This window comes from Notamacropus eugenii, chromosome 3 (genome assembly GCF_028372415.1).
Source record: "Notamacropus eugenii isolate mMacEug1 chromosome 3, mMacEug1.pri_v2, whole genome shotgun sequence".
In the NCBI taxonomy this organism is placed as follows: Eukaryota; Metazoa; Chordata; class Mammalia; order Diprotodontia; family Macropodidae; genus Notamacropus; species Notamacropus eugenii.
The window spans coordinates 261,468,617-261,493,537 of NC_092874.1; the positions used below are offsets into that span (position 1 = coordinate 261,468,617).

The 24,921-nt window shown below is 36.3% G+C and overlaps 1 protein-coding gene across 3 annotated transcripts in view; it reads right to left on the reverse strand.

Annotated features, from left to right (window-relative positions):
• Positions 1-835: 835 nt before the first annotated feature.
• PPFIA2 (PTPRF interacting protein alpha 2) overlaps positions 836-24,921 on the reverse strand; it is a 684,724-nt gene continuing 660,638 nt past the window's right edge. The window contains exons 25-33 of one of the 3 annotated variants that reach the window (XM_072655483.1): positions 24,844-24,906; positions 23,666-23,695; positions 20,003-20,196; positions 17,097-17,194; positions 13,302-13,477; positions 11,946-12,014; positions 6,609-6,768; positions 5,152-5,243; positions 836-2,214 (exon numbers count right to left, since the gene is read on the reverse strand). In XM_072655483.1, the coding sequence (XP_072511584.1) occupies positions 5,185-5,243; positions 6,609-6,768; positions 11,946-12,014; positions 13,302-13,477; positions 17,097-17,194; positions 20,003-20,196; positions 23,666-23,695; positions 24,844-24,906 (849 nt within the window). In that variant the 3' untranslated portion in view covers positions 836-2,214; positions 5,152-5,184. The remainder of the gene's footprint in view (positions 2,215-5,151; positions 5,244-6,608; positions 6,769-11,945; positions 12,015-13,301; positions 13,478-17,096; positions 17,195-20,002; positions 20,197-23,665; positions 23,696-24,843; positions 24,907-24,921) is intronic. The other 2 variants (XM_072655485.1, XM_072655484.1) reach the window with 2 other exon arrangements.

Consider the following 24,921-nt stretch of genomic DNA (forward strand, 5'->3'; position numbering starts at 1 on the left):
TTTACAAGATCATTTTCTTAGAGGAAAAAAATTCCCATCTAGTTCTTTTACTTAAGAAAATTAAGTGTATCTCTTGCCTAGTTGAAAAGCTGGACCAAAGATATAATGCTTTACGTGAAAGAGACACTGATATGTAACCAAGGCTAGAGGTTGTGCATAGGCAGCCATGCTTGAAAATCCTAAACCTATTTATTTGAAGAAAGCACAAAAAAGAAATAATATTTTCTCTAAACTAGTCCAATTGCATAAAACCCTTCTTCAAACACTCTCTTAATAATACCCAGGGAGAGGAGTCCATGGAGATGATTCTAGGGATGAAGGAAGAGACCTTTGAGGTCATACAGCTGTTGCCTTTATGCCAGTGATAAAAGAGGCTCTAGAATTTTGGAATCTGCTGAAAGGCATCTTATCTTTTTAAAAGGTACTGTTAGCTCTTTGAAGGTGTGTTTAATATCATTTCTTCCGAATACTCCTTCCATGCCTGGCCTAGTGATAGCCATAATAGATACAATTGTACGTTTTCCTGTTTCCTTATAGATAGGAAGTACCTTAGTCTAACTGCTGGTAAGAAGTACCATATGATTCCTGATTTTTTTCCATCCCCATCTGTAGACCTGGGGTGTCTTCTATAGGTTTATAATCAAACCTTTGCAAATTCTTCTACCAATTCATCCTATTGATTTGCGAGTTTAGTCTCCCCTCTTGTGGCAGAATGAGGTAAGACGGTGGCTAGTAAGCTTGCCCAAGGTACCAATGTTGTGTGCTGGTTTATATACATCTTTTCAAACTAAATACTTTGTGTGACTAACTATAAAACAAAGATTAAACACAGGAGTGGAAGAAATTTTTTTTTATTGACAACTGGGGGAAAATTCTCTCACCGTTACCTTTCTACTGAAATCTGTCAAACAGAAGACAACAAAACAAATGTTATGAACGTGCAAACATTGCAAATTAAACTGCAAAAAGAAATAACTAAAAGACAGGTCTTGAGCTTCATCAGGTCAAGCAGCAGAAAATTAGCATTTAGGTAATGGCATTATTAAATAGGTTGTACTCTGAAATTTCTCATGTAAAACAAAGAATGAACAACAGTCACACCACCAAATAAAGCCACAGGGAAGAGTTGCTCTTCTATATTTTTATACACTATATATGTTCTTTATTCTGTCTTTCAGTTATTTCCTCTGATAAAAATGGACTTCAGGGAAGTCTCAACAAGGCCATCTTGGCTAAAAGCTTATAACATTAGTCATGGGTCTGGCTAATGCCCTATTCCAAAAAGATAAAAAAAAAAGTGTATGTGTGTGTGGGGGGAGAATTTCAGTGTTATTTGTTTGTTTTTAAAGAGGAAATTTGAACCTCAGACTCCTTGCAGTGCTTATAGATCACTGTCTAATGCTGGCTGGCGACTGAAGACCTTTGAATGAAAATGTGGTTATTAGGAAAGAAAGGTTCTTTCTTGGTCCACAGGTAACAAGAAAAGATAATGTTCCTTAGAAACTTTTTTTTTTAGTCATTGCTTTTGTAAACAATTGGCTTGATTTTGTGTTGAAAAGGATAGAGGCATCACAGTGCTTTTCTACAGGTAATGAGCATTTCAGGTTGCCTTTGAAGGTCCATTTTGGCTCCATTTCCAGGTTAAATCATTCTGTTTGGATGGGATCAGAGGCAGGTGTCCAGCTTTAAGTATTGACAGATTTGAAGGAGGAAGGAGTAGAAGCTAACTCCAATAAACATATTCATCCGACTGTTACAATCCAAAAACTGTAAAAATGGAATGATAAGATACAAACAGGATAATTGTCAAGTGCTTGCACTCAGACTCCATGAACCATAGAATTTTTTTTATATAAAATCATATTTATATCAATTTTTACATAAAACTTACACATTTTAAAAGAAATACATACACAGTAATACGTAAATGTCTAGTATATTACAGTAAAACAGATGGAACAATGTAAAAATGAGTGGTTCCATTTTGTAAAACATCTGGTGTAAAGGATGCTCATTTTAAAATGACTTAAGCTTTTTTTCTTACAATTGTAATGAACCAACCAAACAATGAATGGGAAAAGAATCACATTTTCAGCTTAATAAACCTTGACTTGTCATTATTTTCCCTTAGGGCTCAATTGTCCAAGTAGTTTTCACGGCTCCTCTTCTAAGGTGATAGTGCACTTCAGGTAGAGTAGACTGAAAAGATGACATCTAAAGAAATAGTAAACAGAATGTTATCAACTGCAGTCTAGTTTTCTACTCTGCAGAGCAGACCTCTTCTTACATTCTTAGGAGTGTCTACCTAAAAACCCAACTACTCTTAGACTAACACTAATAGAATAGGAGAACGACAGGTACTCATGGGTCCTAGCACCAGTGACACATATTTGTTATCATTCTTTAATTAAGAGTGTTAGACTGAAATTAGCATATAACATGAAAAGAAATTTTGATCCACTTGAAGGTAAGTTCAATAGTATTAGACTATCTTAGGCAATTAGTGTGGTACAATAGAAATAATCATGGATGTGGAGGCACAGGATCTGGATTCAAATCTCAATTCTGTCATTTATGACCAGTGGGATTTTGGGGCTTATTATAAAAATGAGGGGATTGGAGTTAATGACCTTTGTGATCTAACTCTAAATCTATGCTTCCTTGATACCATATGTCTGGGATCATTTGAGGTAAGGGTCTGTGAATGTTTTTATTCCAAAATATTTTTATATCTGTATTTCAATGTGAAGTTTTACTTAGCAGTTTTCTGTGTTTTATTTCACATTTAAAACGTCCATGGACCCTACCATACTGCTAGAAGGGTTCATGTTGCAAGTGGTTAATAACTTTTCCAATACTTAAATATGCTTGTGCAAAGATGTGAGCATGACTACTAATATGGTTGGAACCAGATGGATTTAATTATTCAATTGAACACATTTCTTTGATGCTAGGTGTTGTTTGTCTTTCATTCTTAAAGAGGGCCATGACATCAGGGAGGTGAGGCCATGACATCAGGGAGATGAAGCCATGACATCAAGGAGGTGATGCCATGACTTGAAAGTAGATGCGATTTAAGTGAGGGAGGACTGTGCAGAGTCACCAGCCTCACTTTCTCCTCTGCAGCCATCTAGGTCCAGTGGTGAGATACAGATCAAGATGACTGGAAATGGCTCCCTATTTGAAACTATGTGAGTTGGAAACATGGTGCTGCAACACTTTTATGACTACAGCTTATAGAAGCTGCTACAGTCAATTGTGTTAAAATAATATGGCACAGAGTTGTTGAAATGATCCAAAGGTGGCATTTATTGGCATGCCCATTGGCTCCCTTTCAATCAATAATCAGAGTTAGCATTTCTATAGTGCCTGATGATGCTTTACATTGACAAAAATATCCTCTCAACCACTCAACATCATATGTGAAATTGAATAAACAGGATGCACTGAATTTTCCATGAAGTATGAATACTCTGTTCACCTAAAATCATTCTTTGTGGGTTTACTATTGTGAATAAGTGTGCTTAGAACTCTTGAGAGAAGCGGGAAAATGCTAACTGAAGCATCATGTACAAAATAGAATGGGACTGGTTAGGAGAGAAAGATAAATGCTTCCCTTAGTCAAAAGCATCAAAGCCCTGATGAACATATTAAGTATTCATTGTGTAAAACAGCAAAATATTCAATTCTTGGGAAAATTAGCATGTTGTATGTAGAATGTATTTGTTATAGAATATTATTCTGGAAAACCTCCTGTTTAATGAAATTATTATATGCTTCAGACTTTGCCCAATTAAATGCCAAATTGTATGCAGTAATTACATTTCTAATGTTAGGGTTGCATGTTTTTAATTAAATCTCCTACATGAATGGCTTTTTGATCAGTATGGCCCTCAAACAACAATCCAAGTAAGTTAACAAAACCAGTTAATTCCTTTACTGGATACAAAAGATGAATTATAAATTTGGTGGCACTTGGGGTTCAAGGAAATGAACAATTAAGAGTTGCTTCTCATCCATTCCCCTTCATACTGTCTTACCTCATGTGAACATACCATTCTTTCTGAAAATATTCCCAAATATCCCCCCCACCCCAATCTGTTCTACAAAATCGCATTGTCTGGGTGAAAATGCACCTACCATTTTTGTGTAGAAGGTAAGGGAGTCTTTCTTATATGTTGGCAAATTTAGTAATTGATTATCTTTTACTGTGATTCTCATGGATAGGAGAGTCTTGTAAATGTTATGGATTTGGATATGACATGGACCAAAACCCAACCCCCATCTACAGTAAAAGGTCTTAAGCTAACAAGACCATTTGTCTTCCCAACATTATAGAAAAGTTGTTTTTTTTCACTTTTCAGAAGCTTAGTAACTTATAAAATTTGCCTCTTAGCATCATTCTGGTGAAAAGTAAGCCAAGATGAAATGGTAAGAAGCTTAAACTTTTTGACAGAGATCTCTAAGACCAAAGGCTTTTAACCTAGAGTATGTGGCCTTGTTTTGTTTAATACATACATACATACATACATATATATATGTGTGTGTATATATATATATGCATATATATACATATATACCTGTATATATAATATTTTAAATGATATATTTTGATAACTATGGTTCAATAGGATTGGTTTCCTTTGTAATTTTACATACTTTTTAAAATAAATTTAATAGCATTCTGAGAAGAGGTCTATGATAGTAAAAAAAAAAGTTTAAGAACTGCTATCTAAGACCAAAGATACCAAGTTATTTTTCTATTTTTCCTACTCTCCCTTTCTCTCTCATTTGGGTGTTTTTAATTTGCATTGGGTAGGGTTTGTTTAAATCACTATCTACCTCTTTTAGTAAATTAGTATTAACTTTTAGGGCACTGCCTTATTACTGATTTAAAGGACAGATCCTGGTTAGTAGTCAGTACTGTGTCCCTTGATTTAAATGTTAGGAAGTAATACAACAAACAGTGTTAATTAACATAGCACTGATGGGATGGTGGTGATCAGATGACAGGTTGCCACAGCAGACAGATCGATGTTAATGGTAGCACTGGACTAAGGAACAGCAGCTGCCAAGGAATGCTAGAGATGGAAGTGGGGAGAAATGCTGAAACCAAAGTGCAAATTCTTTTTGGAGCAAACAGCTACTCACAGCAGTTCAGTGCTGTCTCCTTTGATAGACGTGTCAACATGAGTATGTGCGAACAGTGGAGTTGTCTAGCCTCTGCAACCTCGAAGAAGCAACTGTAAATGGAGAAAAGGGCTTTAGCAGGCCTGGGGGATGGGATATCAAAGTCCAGAGTTCAATGGGGGGTCCCTGCCCCCGAAAAAGAGCAATTCTAAGGCAACTGAGCTTCTCTGCTTCCCTTTCAGATCTTGTCCTGGTCTGTAAAAGAGGGGGATTGAACTAGGTGGCTGTCAGAGGTCCCTTCAGGCTGGAACTCTGTGATGCTCATTCTCCTCTGAAAAGGCTCAGCCTAGGGAAATTAACTCAGCTGAGTTTTTAGTTTCAAAAGCACTGCTGGTCTTTAATTTCCTGATAAACTGGGGAGAATGCCTTGAGGCTTCTGTGTGGGACAGTAAACAGATAGAATGCAGGAATTGGGCCATGAAATGAGAAAGTTGGACCAGATAGCTCCATTTTTTTGGTGATCCTTATCTCTTAGTTGAAGCTTACTACGTTATTTTCTAGTTTTGGTAAAAAAAAAAAAATTATAAAACTTAGTTGATGATGTTTTTATGTTCCTTTGCATACTGATGAACTTCTACAAAGATTCTAGCTCTTGGTAGCTAATAAACTCTTAGGACTTATTAAAACTTACATTTTAGTAAACTTCAAAAATCATGAACTGACAATGTGGCAAAATTAAGAGATTATGCCATAATGAATCTCAATAATGATGTAAAGAGAGAAGGACTCTTTTGCCCCCTTAATGTCTTACATGAGAAGAACGATGATGATTCTCATGACAAAATCTTTAATTTAAATTCAACAAATTTATGAAATGCATACTATCTGTGCACACTGTGCCAGATACTGCATAGAGGAGACAAAAAGTTTAGACTGATCACCTTCCTAATAGATGGTTCTCTCTTACTGTTTATCTAACAATGTCCACTAGGAGCTTCATTAAAAGTGATTATTTAAGACTTTATACCTGTCAGAGGGGATATCTGCATATGTATAATTATGTGTATGTGCAGAAGTATTTGATGAAGTTGCCTTACTGATGTTAAATGTGAAATTTCAATGTGTAGTAGAATGCAACCAGTTTTTAAGAGTCTACCTCTTGTTCGGATTTTCTTTCTAAAGAGTTAGCTTGAAAAAAAAACCAGAACTCTAAAGAAACATAAAAGATAATATTTTTCATCCCCCAATGTAGCCATTAGCCAATACTCTCCATGGTGGGGACATCTGTGTAATACACAGATGTGAACTAAAGACAGGAATTTCAGAGTCAACCACTGGCAATTTATTCAGGATTTTGCTGAAAGCACAGAATAATTTTCACAAGAAGGTAACCAATTCCTGAAAGTGATAAGACACACCTTTACCATCATTTGAAAGTATATGCAAAAAAATAAATAAATAAAGCAAAAATACTGTACCGTCTGTTGCCATTTTCCGAGATTGGCCAGATGTGGTGGTTAGCCTAAAGCCAGCTGGCAATGTCTCTGAGGAACCAGGCATCATACTGATCCCATGAACTTCACGGGGAGGAAACTGTCTTCTCCAGGAGGACCCACGCCTAAAATTCTTGTCATCACTCTGCCAGTGCAGAGTTTTGAATGTTGTGAAATAAAATGCAATCAGAATGTTATAAGCATCTGAAAACGTGTAGACAGAGATATATTATCTTGATTTTTCACTTTGCTCCCTCCACCCCTTATGGTCAAGGATGCTGAATTTCTACACCTCTTGCTGAAAGAAAAGGTCAGTATATAAACAGATATGGGGGTGGGGGGTGGGAAGGAAAGATTGATAAGCCTTTGAAACTTTCTGTATTCTTTTTGGTGTGAATCAAATCTGAATTTTATTGCTGTGAGAGCAAGATGTTTTTTAAGGTAAGTTTAAAGGTCTGGAATTGAAAACTGTGATCACTTTCATTTCATACAGACTGATTTTTATAATGATGAGATTATATAGATAATTAAAAATTTTATTACAGCAAATTCCATTTGACTGTCACACCTCAATACCTATGGTTTTGTTAAAAATGTGTTTGAAAATGAGAAAGGCAATCTATCCATGAGATCATTGGGCACAAAGCCTGTTACCCTATGCAGGGTACATTTGTAAGATGGGTGTCGTAAAGCAGAGGGATTAGATACATTCAAGCTTTTCTCCAGAGGTATGACGAGGGTAGGAGCAAGATCGATTTTTGGCAGAGTATAGGGAACTACTTTTTGACAATTTTAGAGACCCCAGAATGAAACAAATGGACCTGTCTGAAATAGTGTGGAGAGGAGGCTCCTTATTGATTGATCTTCAGACAGAGACTGAATGACTTCCTTGTCACAAAGGGATTCTTACCGAGTTAGCCTCTGGGGTTACATCCTATTCTGAAATAATGTATTTTTTTTAAAACCACCACTTTATTTTATTGGATTGCAACTGTTTTGAAAATTACCAATACTTTGCTGGGGGAAAAGGAGGGAAAAATTCCATCCTGGAACTTATATAACTTTAATTGATAGAAGTGTGTTCTCTTTGTATCCTCAAAGAATGTATAATATTATTGTCTTTTGAGGTGCATGAACTTGAGATGGAGCTGCTATCAGAGAGAACAGCAATAGAATTCTCCAGTTGGACCTCACATTTTTTTACTCATGAGTGTTGGCACATATTATTATTAACTCTTTTCTCTATGTCCTAAGTTCAGTACGATTTTTTCATGTCATCCCAGTCCTTGTTTCTGATCTAAATCGGGAGATCAGTTTAAATGGGTGACAGAAAATAGTAATCTGGTTCCAATGATCATTCTGGGAAATGGGTAGTTTTCAAGAAAAAAAAATATTTGCTTTGAGAAAATTTACTTCATGAAAGTAGAGGAACATTTTAAATGAAGGTTGAGGCTTAGTGGAGGAATCAGGGGCATAATGGATTCAGACTAGATATTCTACTTAATCAGTATGTTTTTTGAAAAGTAACAAATTGATCCTCATAGAGCTGTCAATAAGCATAATTGAAAAATATTGTATATTCTATTTCCCCTGACTCACTGGTTAAAAGAACTACCACCTAATTTAAGTAAATATGGCAATTTTGAGTTTTGTATATACTGAAAAAAATACATTATATGAATTAGAGATCTGCCATTTCACATATAATCCATCTTTACTCATATGGAAATGTTTTTGATATTCATTCAATACCCCCTCCCAATTAGAGTAGATAGGAAATCTGCATTTAATTACTGCAGTTAGAATGAACATTTTTCATTTTCTGCAGTTATGACTAGCTACTTCATAGTGTTTTTCTAGACATGGAACTATTTCATATAAATATAGTGATATAGGAAGGCTTAAAGGGTTTTGAATATTGAATAAGGAATAATTAACAGAATGCTACTCAGTTTCTTCTGTGACTTTCAGGTCTGTTTCCATTGTGTTGGAAAGCAGCCATTACTGAATGATCAGAGACACCCCCACGCCTCCCACCGCACACCTCTTTTTTCGTCAAGGCTACCCTGCACTCCAAAGCATTCTATTTTGGTGTGACATCCATTTAAGAGATCTGGGGGAAGACATTTTCCTAAGATAGCTTTCCCAGGTCATCCAGTTAATAGAATCAGCTATAATTCCATTTGTTGGAATCAGTTTGAGAAATGGAGTGTCCTAGATTGATATGAAAGTGGGAAGCAGCTCACATGATTACAAGGGCAAGTAAGTGGAGCTCATTTTGCTCACATAAGGCAGCATCCGCAGTGTTGTGGATTCCACTTATAATACCAAGAAGAGGGGAGAAACTCTTTTTAAAATTCCCAAGCACATTGAAAGACTAATGAGAATATATTTATTTTTATTTCTTCAATTAGTAATGTCAGAAAATCACATAGTAGACCTCATCTATTGAGATCTTCTGGTTACCTAAGACATTTAAATTTTGGGCTTACTTTCTGAATTCTTCTCTTTTGCAAGAGAATCTGTCTTAGAAATCGCAGCCCAAGAAAACCAAGCTATTATGAAGGATCACAAGATTTGGGTTGTGACTGCTTTTTTTTTTTTTTGACTATGAAAGGTGGTTTTCTCTTTCTAAGCTTCCACTTCTACATCTCTAGAATGGGAATAGGACTTGGGCGAGTGCCATGATTTTTTTTTTCTTTTTGGGAGACAGGTGATTTGAACCTATGATTTTCATATCCATGTAAGAAGCTTTCAGTGAGCAAACCTCACCAATGTGTTCTTCTTAGATTATAACCTGGTGGCAGTGAGAGGTTACCAAACTTTCCCAAGGTAACTCAACAAAAAGGGGTCAGAGATGAGACTTGTCCATATCCTGCTTGGTGGTCAACTTTCTATCCACTACAGCAGTCATAAAGTGTCATGTAAGTTATTGTCATTTTGCAAAAAATATTCATAGATTTTGAATGCTTTTCTGTAAAGTGAGACAAGAATAAGCTTTGGCTTTAGACCAAAGGTTCTCAACCTGGGGCCTAAAAACTTAAAAAATGTATTTTTTTAATAGGATTTCAATATAAATTGGTTTGTCTTATAACCGTATGTATATTATTTTATGCATTTGAAAACATAATTCTGAGAAAGGTCCACAACCAGAAAAGGTTAAGAACTCTTGTTTTGCCATTTGTACTAGAAAAGACAATGGACTGGAGGTTGGATTTCTGTTCTGCCTGTTAGTATTTACATGTAGAATTTGGATTTTTCCACCCTTCTCAAAACTCTGTTTTCTCCTCTCTGATTCTCAAACTTTAATGTGCTAGACAACTACCCGTTTCTTATTGTCTCTACCACATGGATAAAAACAATGCTTTTACCATCTAATGTACAGGATTGTTTTGTGTATTAAATGATATAACATTTCTAAAGCACTTTGTAAAACGTAACACCTGACATTAATGCTCAGTGATATCATACAGATTCGGGTGGAGCATTTTCATTATCTGATGCTTTTCCCACACTTAGGGGTCCAGAATTATTTGGAACCAACATTTCTCCCTGTGCCAACTAAGGAGCCTTCTCCAGAAACACCAAAGGGTCATTAGCATGGCCTCAGTTATTAATTAGCAACTCTGGGATCTGGCTAGTTTCTCTGGCACTTCTTACAAACAGTTACAATGTGCATGGTTCTGAACAATCTAGAGTAGCTAGATGGCTCAGTGGATAGATCGCTGGGCCTGGAATCAGGAAGACCTGAGTTCAAATTCAACCTCAGACATTTACTAGTTGTGTGGCCCTGGGCAAGTTATTATTTGCCCTAATTTTCTAAAGAAGGAAATAAACCAGTATCTTTGTCAAGAAAATTCCATGGGTTGTGTGGTCCACAGGGTCACAAAAAACAGGACGTATCTGAGTGAACAGCAAAAGAAGGTTCTACAGATTTCAATTTAATTGTAAAAAGTTACTCTTTCTAAATTTAAAATGGATTGGCAAAAATGATGGAAAATTCATTTATTTTATTTATTTATTATTCATTTAAAATGGACATTTCCCATTAGGGAATCTGGTATTTCTATTAAATTTTATTAAATTTCTATTAAATTCTATTAAATCTTCTATTAAACAGCTAAATCTCTAAAATTACTTTTAAATGCAATTCAGTTTCTGGTAAAACTAGGAGAACTTAAATTGGTATCTACAAATGCACAAATTGAGAGACTCCAGGGAGTCTGAGCTAGATTACAAATTTATTTTTTCAATTTTTGATACTTACATCAAATTATATTTTGATATTATTCTGCTAAGGCATCTAGGATAAAAGAATGGGTAAGAACTCTAAATGACATCTAGGATCCCTCTAGGTCACACCTGTACAACCTAGGAAAGGATCCTCTACGTTTTTCGTGGACTGCCCAAAATCCTATGGTAAGCCACAGACTGCGCAGGGCTGATCTACATCTACACTTGTAAAAATTCTTAGATTCTCTGAACCAGTATCCAATTTATCAGGACAGTTGGCTTCCATTCATAAATTATACAAAATAACTGAATATTTCTTTAAATGATCAGATTTGACAACATGGAAAAGTGTTTCACAAACCATAAGGTTTTGTATAAATACTCGCTATTATTTCTTGAATCGTTTCGATGTCACCAATTCCTGTAAAAATTTATTTGATATTAGAGGTTTATGAATTTTTAAATAGTTAAATTAGTTTAGCACTTTAGTTCATGGGGAAGATATATGAATTTAGAGAATGAGAATCTAAGTTCAAATATTGGCATTGCTGTTTAAAAGTGTGACTGTATGGGTAGCTAGTGCCATAGTGGATAGAGTGCCAGGTCTGGAGTCAGGAATACACATCTCCCTGAGTTCATATCCAGCTTCACTTACTAGCTCTACAACCCTGGGCAAGTCACTTCATCCTGTTTGCATCAATTTCCTCATCTCTCAAATGAACTGGAGAAGAAAACAGCAAACCACTCCAGTATCTTTGCCAAGAAAACTCCAAATGGGGTCAGGGAGAGTCAGATACGACTGAAACAACTCAATAGTATCAAAACATTAGATACAAGCCATTTTCCTTCATTTGAAGATCTTCAAAATCAGGAAATTAGATCAGTTAACCTCTTAACTTCCTTCCATTTTTGGAAGGTTCTTTTTATTTTTAAATCAATGAGCCCGTCATCATACTTAAGAATGCTAATCAGCAAAGTCTGCTACTTCACATAGAGAATAATCACAGAAGTCTCCCCCCTTCCTAAGAAGCATGAGTATCCTGTGTTTTCTAGAAATTCTTTCCTTTTGAATGAAACATAAGGACTTACTTCATCCAGTCGCCGCTCAGTTCCCAGTGCCAAGAGATTGTTGTATTCTCTTTCAAGAATTTGTCTTGCCTAAAAACAAATTAGAGTTACTGGCACCTAAAGGGCATTCTAAAAAATTGTGTAAGTTATATTCACTATCCAGAGCAAATATTTGAAATCTTGGCCCTTATTTAGATGCTCCTAAGGGCAACAGGATAGAGTACTGGACCTGGAGTCAAATACAGACTTAGGCACTCACTAGGAAATCAATTCACATTTATCTGCTTCAGTTTCCTCATTTGTAAAATGGGATTAATAACAATTGCCCCTTCCTCCCAGGACTGTGTGGATAAATTGAGAGAATATTTGTAAAGAACTTAGTATACCTTAAATCAAGCTGCAAAGTATTGGAGTATAACTCCAATATTTTACTTTTAATAACTTTCCCCCCTCTTCAATTCTTCAGTATAAAAAGAAGAAAAAGGATAGAATTCTTCTAACTCATACGTAGATGTACTAAATTCCACTGGCCAATGGCTTTTATTTTATCCCAGTGAGATGTGAGCCTACTGGCAATTTAGACAAAGCCTGTGTCTATGTAATGCCAAACCACTGAAGTGAAGAGTGAAAAATTGAGTCATTTATATGAATCACTTTTCTGCATGATTCCCTATTACTTTAAGTGAAATAAGCTGCCTCACAAAGGATTCAGAGCCCTGGCACCAGAAAAACAGAAACTGCTTGACCATCTGTCAGGGATGGTGCAAAGAGGGATGACTGAATAGGGTGGGGAGGACCTGTAGGGTAGCATACAAAGCAAGAGAGTCACAAGACCTGGGTTGGAATTCTACCTACTCGGCTCCTAAGTTACTGTATGACCTTGGGCAAATCACCTCTGTTTCCTCATCTGTAAAATAGGGATAATAATAGCACCTCCTTTCCAGGCTTATTGTGAGAGTCTAGTGAGGTAAAACTTCATAAAGCACTTAGTGCATTGCTTGGCACATAGTAAGTGCTAAATAAATGTTAGCTATTATTACTACCTTTCCAAGCTAGAACCCACTAAGAAATGATGCTTGACATATGTTTTCACTCTATTTCTCTTTCCCCTCCTCCCTCCCCCTTTTTTTACAACATGGCTAATAATGGAAATATGTTTTCCAAGACATCACATGTATAAAGGAAAGCATATTGCCTGCCCTCTCAGTGGGTGGAGGAGGGACTGCAGAGAAGAGAATTTAGAACTCAAAAGGAATAAATGAATGAAAAACACATGATGCTCCATCACTTCATACACAGACTGATCACTTCCTAGAATAATACTTTGTCTTTTACATGGATATTGCTTCCAAGAATTCGAAATGTCAAATGACTCACCTGTGTATTCTGCGTAGGAATCTGTAATAATAAAGCTAAGCTGCTATAGTCAAAGTTCTCATCCAAGGCTATAAGGGATCCATGCACACCACTTTCAAGTACGTTATTTGCGTACTCTCGAAGTCCAATTGCTTGTATCCAGCGAATCACTCGGTCATTACTCCACACCAACACATCTAGAAATAGAGGTCAACAAAACTGGGATTTACTTCATAAACAGTCAAAATAACAGCTAGAAAGAAACCGGACCTCAGGGGAGAGATGACTACATGGCCTCATCCCACCTTTTCCCAAGCAAGCTCTAGATTATCACTGAAATGAATTGGTTAGTTGGCCACACACTCTGTTTTTCTCGCTCTATGTCTTACTTTGAGTATGCCTCCAGATAAAGTTTTTATTACTAATTCGGTCTCTCATTTGATTTCAAAGCACTTTTATATAAAATAAAATCCTATTTGAATCAAAATGTAAAGGAATGTAACATGTAAGGTACAACAGCTGTTAACCTAGTTCAGATTACACTTTCCCAGCCTTTTCCTTAGAGTCTTAAGGGATTCAGCCTTAAATATGTCTTTTAGTGGTATCAAAATTAGCTGAATATCACATGACCTACCTGTGCCCACCTATTGTTTTGAATTCCTCAGCATGTTTGGAGCACCTTAGTCATTTTTTTATTACACACACAATGGGAATTGTTTGCCAACTTACTCAGTTACCACTAAAATTTCCTGGTAAGTTGGTCATTGATAGCATCTATTTCCAAAAATTTTTTTTTGATGTTCATTTCAGAGATGCTAACTTTAAAAAAGAAAATGGTACTCTTTATATTAAGTATCAAACAGGAGTAGATTGTACTTGCTTTTTACTCACTGTAAACTTAGACTGTTAAAATAGATAATAACTGGGGAAGATTGTCTGGTTTAAAATAAATGCAAAAAACCCCAACAATACTGTGTATCCTTGGAGGAAGTTCTCCAAGTTCAAGAGTGACCAAAGATGCCATTTAATAAAGGCAACTAGATGGTGCAGGAGATAGAATGCTGGACTAGGAATCAGGAAAATCTGAATTCAAGTTCTGCCTCAGACACTATCTGTGTGACTCAGGGCAAGGCACTTGACCTCTTTCTGCCTCAATTTCTTCACCTGTAAAGTGAGAATGATAATGGCACGTACTACTCCATATTACTATGAAGATAAACTGAGAGAATATTTACAAAACACTGTGTAAGTGTGGCTATTATCCAGTGTTTCCCCAAACTTCTTCAAGGATAACTGAAAATTGCCTTTCTCATTTTATTAATCTAAATCTATAAATCTAATAATTTTCTGGGGAGCAAACCATCCCCTCCAACCTACAATTCTTTTGAATAGTTTTGACCTATGTAGTAAATGGCTTCGCAATTGATGCCTAGTGTGCCATTATTTTGAATTCAATGTTGATACATCTTTGAAATGCAAATGGTTCTCTCAGAAAGTTATTTGATTAAGGTCAAGGGGAATTAACACTTCAAACAATAACCAGGGTCAAAGTCACTGGAGAGAATTTATATGTATGTCATCAGATCAGTTACAGAATTGATAGCCTCTTAACACTTGATCATTTGCGTATAGTCATTCTCACCCCCTTTCCTGAAGCTTCATTCTATCGTCCTAGATTGTCCCATAAAGTCTTAAATAACATAGCATTTGACCTGGCACCCAAAGGGTGTACACCCCTCTTCTAAACAAAATCTCAAGACTCTCAAATCTATGAGAGCGAGGGCAATGCAAACTACTTAGGAAAAAACACCCCTTCTCTCACTTGGACAAAAACCTATACACTTGTGTTCAATGGCACACTTCCCTCTTGGCTACATCTTGGACCTATTAGTTCTCACGTTTCAATTTAACCAAACAATGTACTTGAAAACAGCCTTCAACTTTTGAGAGGCCCCTAAATAAAAAGAAACTAAACCATTTAATTTTGATAATGGAAAAACAGCCTCTCATTCCTAAGTAAAGAAACCAATGAAGTGTTACAAGAAATGCATGGTGTGTGCCTGTCAACTCTCCAGTGAGTCATATGTAGGAAAATAAGTTAACCAGCCATAATATCTTGTATGCAAGACCATTCTAGGAGAACTAACATTGTGGGCGAAGACTTGAGGAGGGAAATCAGCATTGACATTGTTTATGAAGCTGACAAACATAACTTCAACGCTGTCAGACACTTGATAAGTTTAGGAACAAAATAAAGAACACAAATCAATAATTATGTCTAATTTTAAGTTCCTTTTTTTGGTAGGGTGAAGGAACATTTGTTTTTGTTTTTTTTTCATAAATACAGTATGGCTTAATAAAAGTGAGCTTGAAATCATAGTTGACCCACTAACAAATATTGATTTTTAAAAAATACTATTTAGTTATAGAGTAGAAAGGGAAGAAATACTTAGGAATTACCCCTTTCATGTCCTTTTATTTCTTCCCTAAGGAAAACAAATAGTGGCCTTAAATAGATGTGGAATTAAAAATGTATTTTTTCTAGGACCCCAATTGTTCTTTCATTTTCATAGTGCTAGTCATCATTTAAGAGAACTCATTCAATACTATTCTTAATGATTTCAGTAATTTGGATAAATGCATGCATTCTATCATTAAAACTAATTGACCTATTTTGTGGGTACAGAATAGGTAGTAGTAATTGGAGGGAGAGTTTCTTAGCATCACATTCTTATAATGCAGCATCGAAAGTGGGTAGAAACCACAGGATGAAATCACAAAGCCATCAAAGTAAGTATCTCAAAAGAAGGAAAAACTGAAAACGACACTCATGGGAAGAGACAAAAAAAAAATGAAGTTTCTGGGCCCAACGGTGAAATTATAATCATGTCAACCTGGAATAATCTGCTATAAAAATCATAAGACTTTTATCTGTAAAAGAGTATGTACTATATAAAATGCCATCACTGGTGTGAATACATATTTAGCATCCCAAATACAAGTAATTAACAAATTTAATGCACACCTTTATTAAGTGCTTACTATGTGCCAAGTATGCTGCTCAAAGGAAAACACTGAAAATGTTCCCAACGTGCAATACGTCCTTTATCTTAATGATCTGTCTTTCCATTTATAAATGTAAAAAGTGAAAATAAATGTCGATGTGCTAAATATACAGTTTTGGGCAAGAAGTGCTTCACCTTAGTCCACTATGTGGCAAAAAACCAATCAGTTGGATGAAAAGTCAATAAAAGTGGAGTGAAGAGAGCAGAAGTTGGAGTCTCAAGCCCTGGGTTTGAGTTCTACTCACGGCAACAGGTCACATAACCTCTTTATAAAAGGAGCTTTGACTCCCCAGAATTCCTGTGAGGAAAGTACCTTAATAACCAAAAAGAGTTATGTAAACATGAATTTAGGAAAATAGGACCTAGACCTATAAGGAACTCCTGGGTGGAAAAACTCTCTCTTCCACCACAGGTCAGCAATTTCTCTGTCATTTATAGCCTTAAAGAGTCACCACAAGTATTGACAGTTTGTGTGACTTATCTGGGGTCACCCACCAATGATGTGTCAGAAATGGGATTGGAGCACAGGTCTTTGATTACTTTGAGACCAGCAGTCTACTACATCAAAGCCACCTGTCATAAATGTGCTTTATTATTAATTAAATACCATACATCTATATCTCTCTTTGTATGTTTTCTTCATTCTGGTTAATATCAATATTTTCATCACAAACATAACTAGGTGGAAGCAGAGAGAAGAACCCAGCAATGCTAGGGAAAATATATTTTATCTAGATAGAAAATTTCTTACCTTTGATTTCATGTTGACTTGCTTCCCGTCTCCTTTCCAGTTCTTTCCTGTCATAATTCAACCTCTTTAAGCACATAATTCCATACTGTAAACTTGTTCTGTTGTGTTTTAAAAGGGAAACAAACATTCAAAAAACATAAAACAATTGGTTCTTAGCTTAAAAAAAAAAACAAACAATAGAAGTTATTATATCAAGCTTTTGAAGATTTACTCCAGCCAGCCAACATTAAAGTTCTAACAGGCATTGTTTTGGCAAAAGAGCAAGCTACCTAAATATGGCAACAGCAGATTCATTAGCATTTTAAAAAATTCTTCACTTGTGTAGGGAATGAAATTATAAACTTTTCAAACAAATAGTGCAAATTCAAATAACCAGAAAAGTGACCAAAAGAAACAAACAGATCTGGAAGAGATCTCCAGAGATCATATGCCTGCATCTTTCTGCCTTCAGCAAGAGTTATGAAACAATTTGGACTTAAATTATTCCCTTTCAAAAGGGTTTATTGAACATTTACTCTGCTCATTGAATTTTGCTAAGCGTGGAGGAATAAATAGAGAGGCAAGAGATACAGTGCCTGCCTCCCAAGAACTTAGCGGGTGAAAGAAAGGAAGAGAGAAAGAGAAAAAAACAGAGGGAGATTCCAATTTAAACCAGTGTGTAGCTTAGGTGTCCACATGAAATGAATCGTTTGTGTAGTAAATGGTATCAGGAGACAGAAAAAGGAGAGAGCAATGGATGCCAGGGTAATATAGGAATCAGGAAGGAAGAAGAACTTGATCCAGGTGCTAAAAGGTAGAAAAGAGAAGGCTTTTCAGGCAAGAGTGACCCAGAAGAGGTAGGTCACAGAATTTATACCTTAAAAGAACCTTTGAGGTTATCTAACCCAACCTTCCCATTTTACAGATATGGAAACAGACTTGAAGAAGAAAAGACTTGGCCCAGTAAGTGGTAAAGCTGGGAGTTAAAGGAAGGCATTCTGACGCCTCACACAGCATTCTTTCCACTATCCCATGCTGCTTGGAGTTGAGACTGACTATGACATGTTTGAGGAATGATATGGAAACCACCCTGGGCCTAAGCAGAGGGGATTGCTAAGAAGGGTGGGGAAATAAGTATATGTTTCCTATATATGCATTAAAATCCACAAGAATCTAGTACGTTACATACCCTGGCACTTATTAGGCATTTAATGTTTATTAACTGACTGATATATTGATATGATTTGTCTCTCATGTCCATTAAAATTAATTGGTATCAGTGAAGATGTATCAGAACTCTGTTCGTGGAGTCAAGATGACTTAACTTTGAAGTCTGCCTCAGTTATTTTCTAGCTGTGTGAACCTGAACAGGTTGCTTAACCTCTCTCAAGCCTGCTTTCCCCTTGATCAAGCTATCAGTATTAATGAAGTGCTCCCTATTTGCTAGACATTTTGGCAAGCACTGAGGTTACAAAAAAAGAGACAAAAGACGGTTCCTGCCCTTAAGGTGTCTTGCAAGATATGTGTGAGGATTTTAAAGGAATCTCAGAGGCAGGAATAATGAGGAAGGGCAGCCCAGGTATGACAGGCATTTAGTACAAAGGCACTGTGATGTGTAAGAGCATCAGCAAACAAACCAGTGTTGTTGGGTCATAGACGATGTGAACGGGGAGGGCAATGGTTGGAGAATCCAGAAAAACAGGGGGTGTATTTAATCTGAAAAGGAGAGTTCTTGAGAATTGTCTTAAATACCTGAAAGGCTACAACTCCTAAAAGAAGCCTAATCATTTTGTAGGTTTTTAAGGGATCAAACTATGACTGAGTGAAAGTTACAAGAGGCAGATTTCTACTCAGTATACTGGAATGGTTTCTATGAATAAAATGTCTGTGCAGAAACCAAATGGGCTGCCTTGTGGAGCGGTGACTCTTTGTTCCTGGCAGTTTTCAAGTGAGGGCTGAACAGCCACTTGTCATGGTTACTGTACAAGAGAATTCTGCACTGGATGGGAGGCTGGACTAGATTACTCCTAAATACATTTATACATTATACATTTTTACATCAACATTCTTTATAATCCAGAAAAAAACAACTACAGATACAAATATGTACATTAAATCTAAAGAAGAAGAAAAGGATTTTGAAATTGTTTGACTTACAACATGATCTCCACCCAACATGGGTCAGATAAAACATAAAGGAATTGTTTCTATAAATTCAAAACCAGTTATAAATGTGTTTGGCTTTACTTTTACCCATCTACAAGACCTCTTTAAATATTTCCACTTCTCAGTGGGTGAAAGCTTTACATTGCTAAGCAGTGTATTTTCCCTCTATAACTGGATTACACAGTATCCCTCCCCTACCTTCAGGTAGTGGAGAGTGAAAATTCAGAACCACTTAAAAGATCAGAAGTATTTTCTTCAGGGAACAACCCCATCTGCTTTTTATCCTTCCAAGAGCATTATAGTCAACTGAAGAAAATCTTCCTTTCTATACTCCACCTGCAATATTTACTTTGCATAGACAATCTGCAACTTTTTGCATTAGAGATGAATGTATTTTGTTTGGTTTAACTTTACCAATAACTGCTGCCCCATTTTAAAAGACATCGATACAATCCCACTGATAATTTTTAGGAGAAGGTTAAAAAAATGAGCCTATGAGTTTCTTTGTTATTCTGCATGGAGGAATTGTGTTCTTTTGTTATACAACAAGCTTTCAATGCACACTTGGTGAGCACACACTTCTGTCTCAGAGATCGATCTGTTACCTCAATGTACTTGTGGAAAATGGATGTGTGTTGATGCTCATTATGTCACATAACTGCAAATATTGATGGTTTGATCTACTTTTCTTATAGAAGAATGCATATTACCCATTTGTATTCCATCCCAATTAGTCTTTGCAGGAAAAAAAAACAACCTACCTATGAAAGCTATCCACCATTTTTAAATGGACCCGGAGGTCTTTTTTCGTCAGATGATCTAACATTCTTGCATCTACCAGGCATTCCATAAAGTAACTTCTGTACTGAGGTAATCCCAAGCTGGGAAGCCACTCATTACCAATCCACTCATGATTCATATCACCATAAGCCAGAGTCTGCAGAAAAACAGGACACTATAACTTATTTATAGCAGTCAGTTTCCAAGCTGAAAAACAAGATGGCAATTTTATCACATAACCCATTAAAAAGTCCCACTAAACCTAGTTTGTTTGTTCAGTTTTCATGATGTATGGGAAAAGAGTACAGTTCACTCATAGCTTAACAATGTCTGTCTGCCTTACTTTAGGGAAAAGAAAACAAACAATAATTGCCCATGCAAATGGATGGGATTGCTGACTTGGTTTGTATTTGAAATCTGTGTCATCACTCAAAAAAAAAAAAAAAGGGCAATGTACTGATGATAAGGAAATGTGGATGATGAAATGCATCCCCAGACTATTAATGGGTCCATCTTACTGTGCATCTTGAGTGCACTCCATTTAGAGTGTTGGAGACATGGGGCTGCGTTGAGTTAAGTTGGTCAGTTACACTTCTCAGGATTGTTGTAAAAGAAACTGCAAAATAACCCTTGGGATTTGAACTCCAATGACTACATTGTTTAATGACAGGGAATTGAAATACTTAAGGGAATTCCTACAAACTGCACTGGTTTGGGTTTATTTTAAACAAAATGAATTCAACTTAACATCAAAGTGTCTGCTCTTTGCAAAGTATTACTGCAAGGTACCACATATCCAATAGTAGAGATGACTCAGACCCTAATTTTGAGGAATTTACAATGAAATGAGGAGGAGATGAAATGCATCCAGAGAATACTGATAGAAAGAAACAAAGGAAAGAGCAAGGCAGAACGCTGTGATTAATTTGAGGTAGCAGAGATTGCTTCTGTCTTGGGGGAGGTGGTACACAAGGAGTGACAAAAAGAGAAAGAAATACTTGAATAAAAGGAGGTATCTTAACAGAAAGAAATGGAAATACGTGGAATGGGAAGGATTTCACTCTAGGCAAAGGAATTAAGACGATGTTAGCAAAGGAATTAAGACAAAATAGAGGAAAATGAGAATGGGAGATGAAAAATAGATGTTGGTTAAAAATGTAGAATGTTGCTGTTGTTTAGGTGTTTTCAATCAAATGTGACTCTTCCTGACCTATTTGGGATGTTCCTGGAAAAGATATTAGAGTGGTTTACCATTTCTTTCACAAGTTCATTTTATAGATGGGGAAATTGAGACAAACCAGGGTCACACAGCTGCTAAGTGTCTGAGGTCAGATTTAAACTCAGGAAGACTCTAAGCCTGGTGTTTTATCCACTTTGCCATCTATCTGCCCCCAAAATGTAGAATAAATACACATAAAGGATGAGATAAAGCTAGGAAATATGGGATGGAGCTAGACAGGTGGGGTGGATTCAGTTTGCAAATGAAAGACTCAAGTTTATTCTTAACTCATCAGGCAGTGGGTTATTATGTGTGTGTTCATCCTTTGTTGCTGAAGAAGAAGAGAAGTAATGACATGACTTGCACTTGACTTTGGCTGTGAACCAGCTTCACTTCTCCTCCAGAGTCATCTGAATCTAGTGACCAGATATTCATCAGGATGACTGGAGATGACCCAGAATGAGGCAATTGGGGTTAAGTGACTTGCCCAAGGTCACATAGCTAGTGAGTGTCTGAGGTAAGATTTGAACTCAGGTCCTCCTGACTCCTGCACTGGTGCTCTATCCACTGCACTATTAGACAACAATGTGAGGGATGGATTGGGAAGGGCTGAAATGGAGGCAGGAAGACTAGTCAGTCTTACTATAATAGTTCAGGCAAGAGGTAATGAGGGCTTTTACTCATGTAGTTATGGGGGCAATGCAAGGGGAAGGATGGATGTGATTGCAAAGACAGGATCAACAGAAATCAGAAACTACATATTCAAAGATGATTTCAAAGTGATGATGACTATGGGTGACTGGTGATGTCATTAGTGGAAACAGAACAGTTAGAAGAGGAGTAAGTTTGGGTTCAGTTGCATTTGGATTACCAGTGGGATGTTGGGATGGAGTTATAGATTAGAGAATCATTGGTAGAGAGGTGAATAGTTAGAATTTCCAAGGGAGAGAAAAGAGAAGAATCTCTTAGAGGTACCAGGTTTAAGGGGTGAAAGTAGGATGAGAACCCAGAAAAGGAGACAGGGTCATTAACGTCAGAGAATGAGGACTACTGAATCATAGGTTTAGAGATGGAAGGGACATCAGGAGTCATCTAATCTTATCCCCATCATTTTATAGATAAGGAAACCAGAGCCTAGGAGATCCAATGACTTGCTTCAGTTCACATAGAGGCAGAATTGGAACCCAGATCCTCTGACTCCAGAACCAGTACTCTTTCCTCTGTACCAGGCTACCTCCTTTTTTAATACTGATGAAGTTATTAGTCTAAAACAAAACCAAAAGAACATGTGCTTCTTCCTCATAGGGGCAAGGCATGAAATTAGTATAGAAAGCTTCCTAATTGTGATTGTGGTTATTCTGGGTGTGCTGATGGTTTTGTGAAGAGTTCTTGAAAATGAAGATTCACTCCAGTCTCTACATCTGCCAGATGTATATGTCTGGGTAAAGAATATCATATATATACACACACATATGTATGTGCGTATATATGTATGTGTACATATGTGCATGTATGTATATGCATTTACACATGTGTATATAGAGCAACACACATGTGTATAAATACATGATATATACACACGTGTGCACATACAAGTATGTTTATATGTGTGCACATATATGTTTGTGTATGGATGTGGGTATGTATTTACACATATGTATATATACAGTAACACATATGTATGTGTCTACATATTTATCTATATGTACACATCTATCTATTTTGAAAACAATATACATATTAATTGTTTGAGTCATGCTGGACGTTTAAGTTCTCTTTGGGTAAACACAACATGGATGATCTAAAGTCAAGCCCAAGGGATGTGTTGACTAATTATCCAGTACTGTGACCAAAGTGAACTGATACAGAACATAGCCTCAGGGATCATCAGGCCAAAGTCTGAAAGTGAATTTTCTAAGAGTCCATCACTATATGAGTACCTTACACCCCACCCTCAATCACCATTTCCTCATTCTCCTTCTAGAGTTGAGCAGGCTAAGCTGGAAAACGAATATAGGGTTCAATAACATACATTGACTCCCTGGTCTCAAAATGAACAAATGAATTCTACACTAAGCAAATGGTTTTGATATCTAAATTAATGTTCTGTGCTAAAATATTATATAGGCCAGCACTTTACAAATATTGATCACTTGGAAATTATCTTATGACTGGAAGGTAATAATTTTCCCCTAGTTAATATATTTTCTTTTAGAATAATGTGGTTTGGTAAATTTATTGAGGGAATATTTTAAAATATATGTGCTACCATTTTCAACTTGTACAATGAAATCAACATTTTACAGTGTATGTAATGCTAAAAAAAGTACTATACCCTTGTCCTTATTGCTTGCTAATTCATATGAATTGCTATGAATAAACTATTGCCTTATGCCAAGTAAATTTGAACATAATGAATTCATACCTGGGCCCAGCTTCCTTCCTCAGATTCTTTCTGTGTTAGCAGAAGCAGCATGTAGTTATTAATAAAGCGAGGAAAAATAAAATATATCAAATTAGTTCAGGGGTATGAAATTCAACAATCTTGATAGTTATGTGAAAAAGTTAATAATTCTAATGTGTACACAGATGATTACAGACACAGACTTGCTTCTCACAAGAGGAGTGATCAATTAAAAGGAATTTCCAAGCAATTAGGTTTTTTAGTGCATTTTCACACCCACAAAGTCATGCTGGGCTTTCATGATTTTTTGAAAATTTGCTTTTGTCATTTCCAAATTTTGGTTACCATTCATGAGAAAAACATATATTTTAACATTTGGTCACTAAGGAGTTTGGGAAAATTAGCATTCATAAGAAAATATTTGTTGAATTTGGGCATTACTAGGAGGGAGAGACAATAAATGCGTGTACAAATTAATTAATGTATTTTCCCCAGTTATTAAGAGGTTAACTGGTCTGTGCTAGATTGTTTTGAAAATTATAAACAGTAACAAAAAAGGGGAGGTTCAGTTGTTAAAAAAATTAGAAACATTCCACCTTTGATATTTTAAGTGTGGAATTAACATACATACAATTCAATTTGCGAAACTGTTCTAACTCATTCGACTGCGAGTTACTGTGCAATTTAAAAAAGAGTGAAACAAAAACTTTACACTGATTCTAGAAACCAGAACTGTAATCAGAGGAGCACCTTGCTGCCAGGAAGCGACAACGCAGAGGGCACCAAGGGCTCTTCCGGTCCTTTTAGCATCCTCCAAACAATTAGACTTAGCACTGTGTTAGCAAGAATAATTAGTTAAAATAGGAAGCTACCAGATGGGATGTTTTCACACCAATACTATAAATATAGCTGAGATGACCAAGTGAGAGAAACCACATGAATATTTTGTATGTCCTCTGCTAAAAATTTACTCAGAAGCCCTTTTTTAAGTACAAAAGGTTAATGTGACTCAGTCCTTAACTAGTCAAGTGCCAAAGCTGAACATGATTAAAATTATTACTGCTAATTAATTCAAAATGATTTTTAAAAAAACAATCTGTAAGTTCTAATGGCTTCCCTCATGTTTATTAGTCTTGAAACTATTAATATAGACATAATTTTTTTTGGTCTTAAGACTGAAGAAAGCCAAAAATACTGACCGTTTTGGCTGGAGCAGCAAGGTTTTCCATTTCTTCATGGGTCACCCAAACATTGCCTGAGGGCTAAGGACAAGGCCC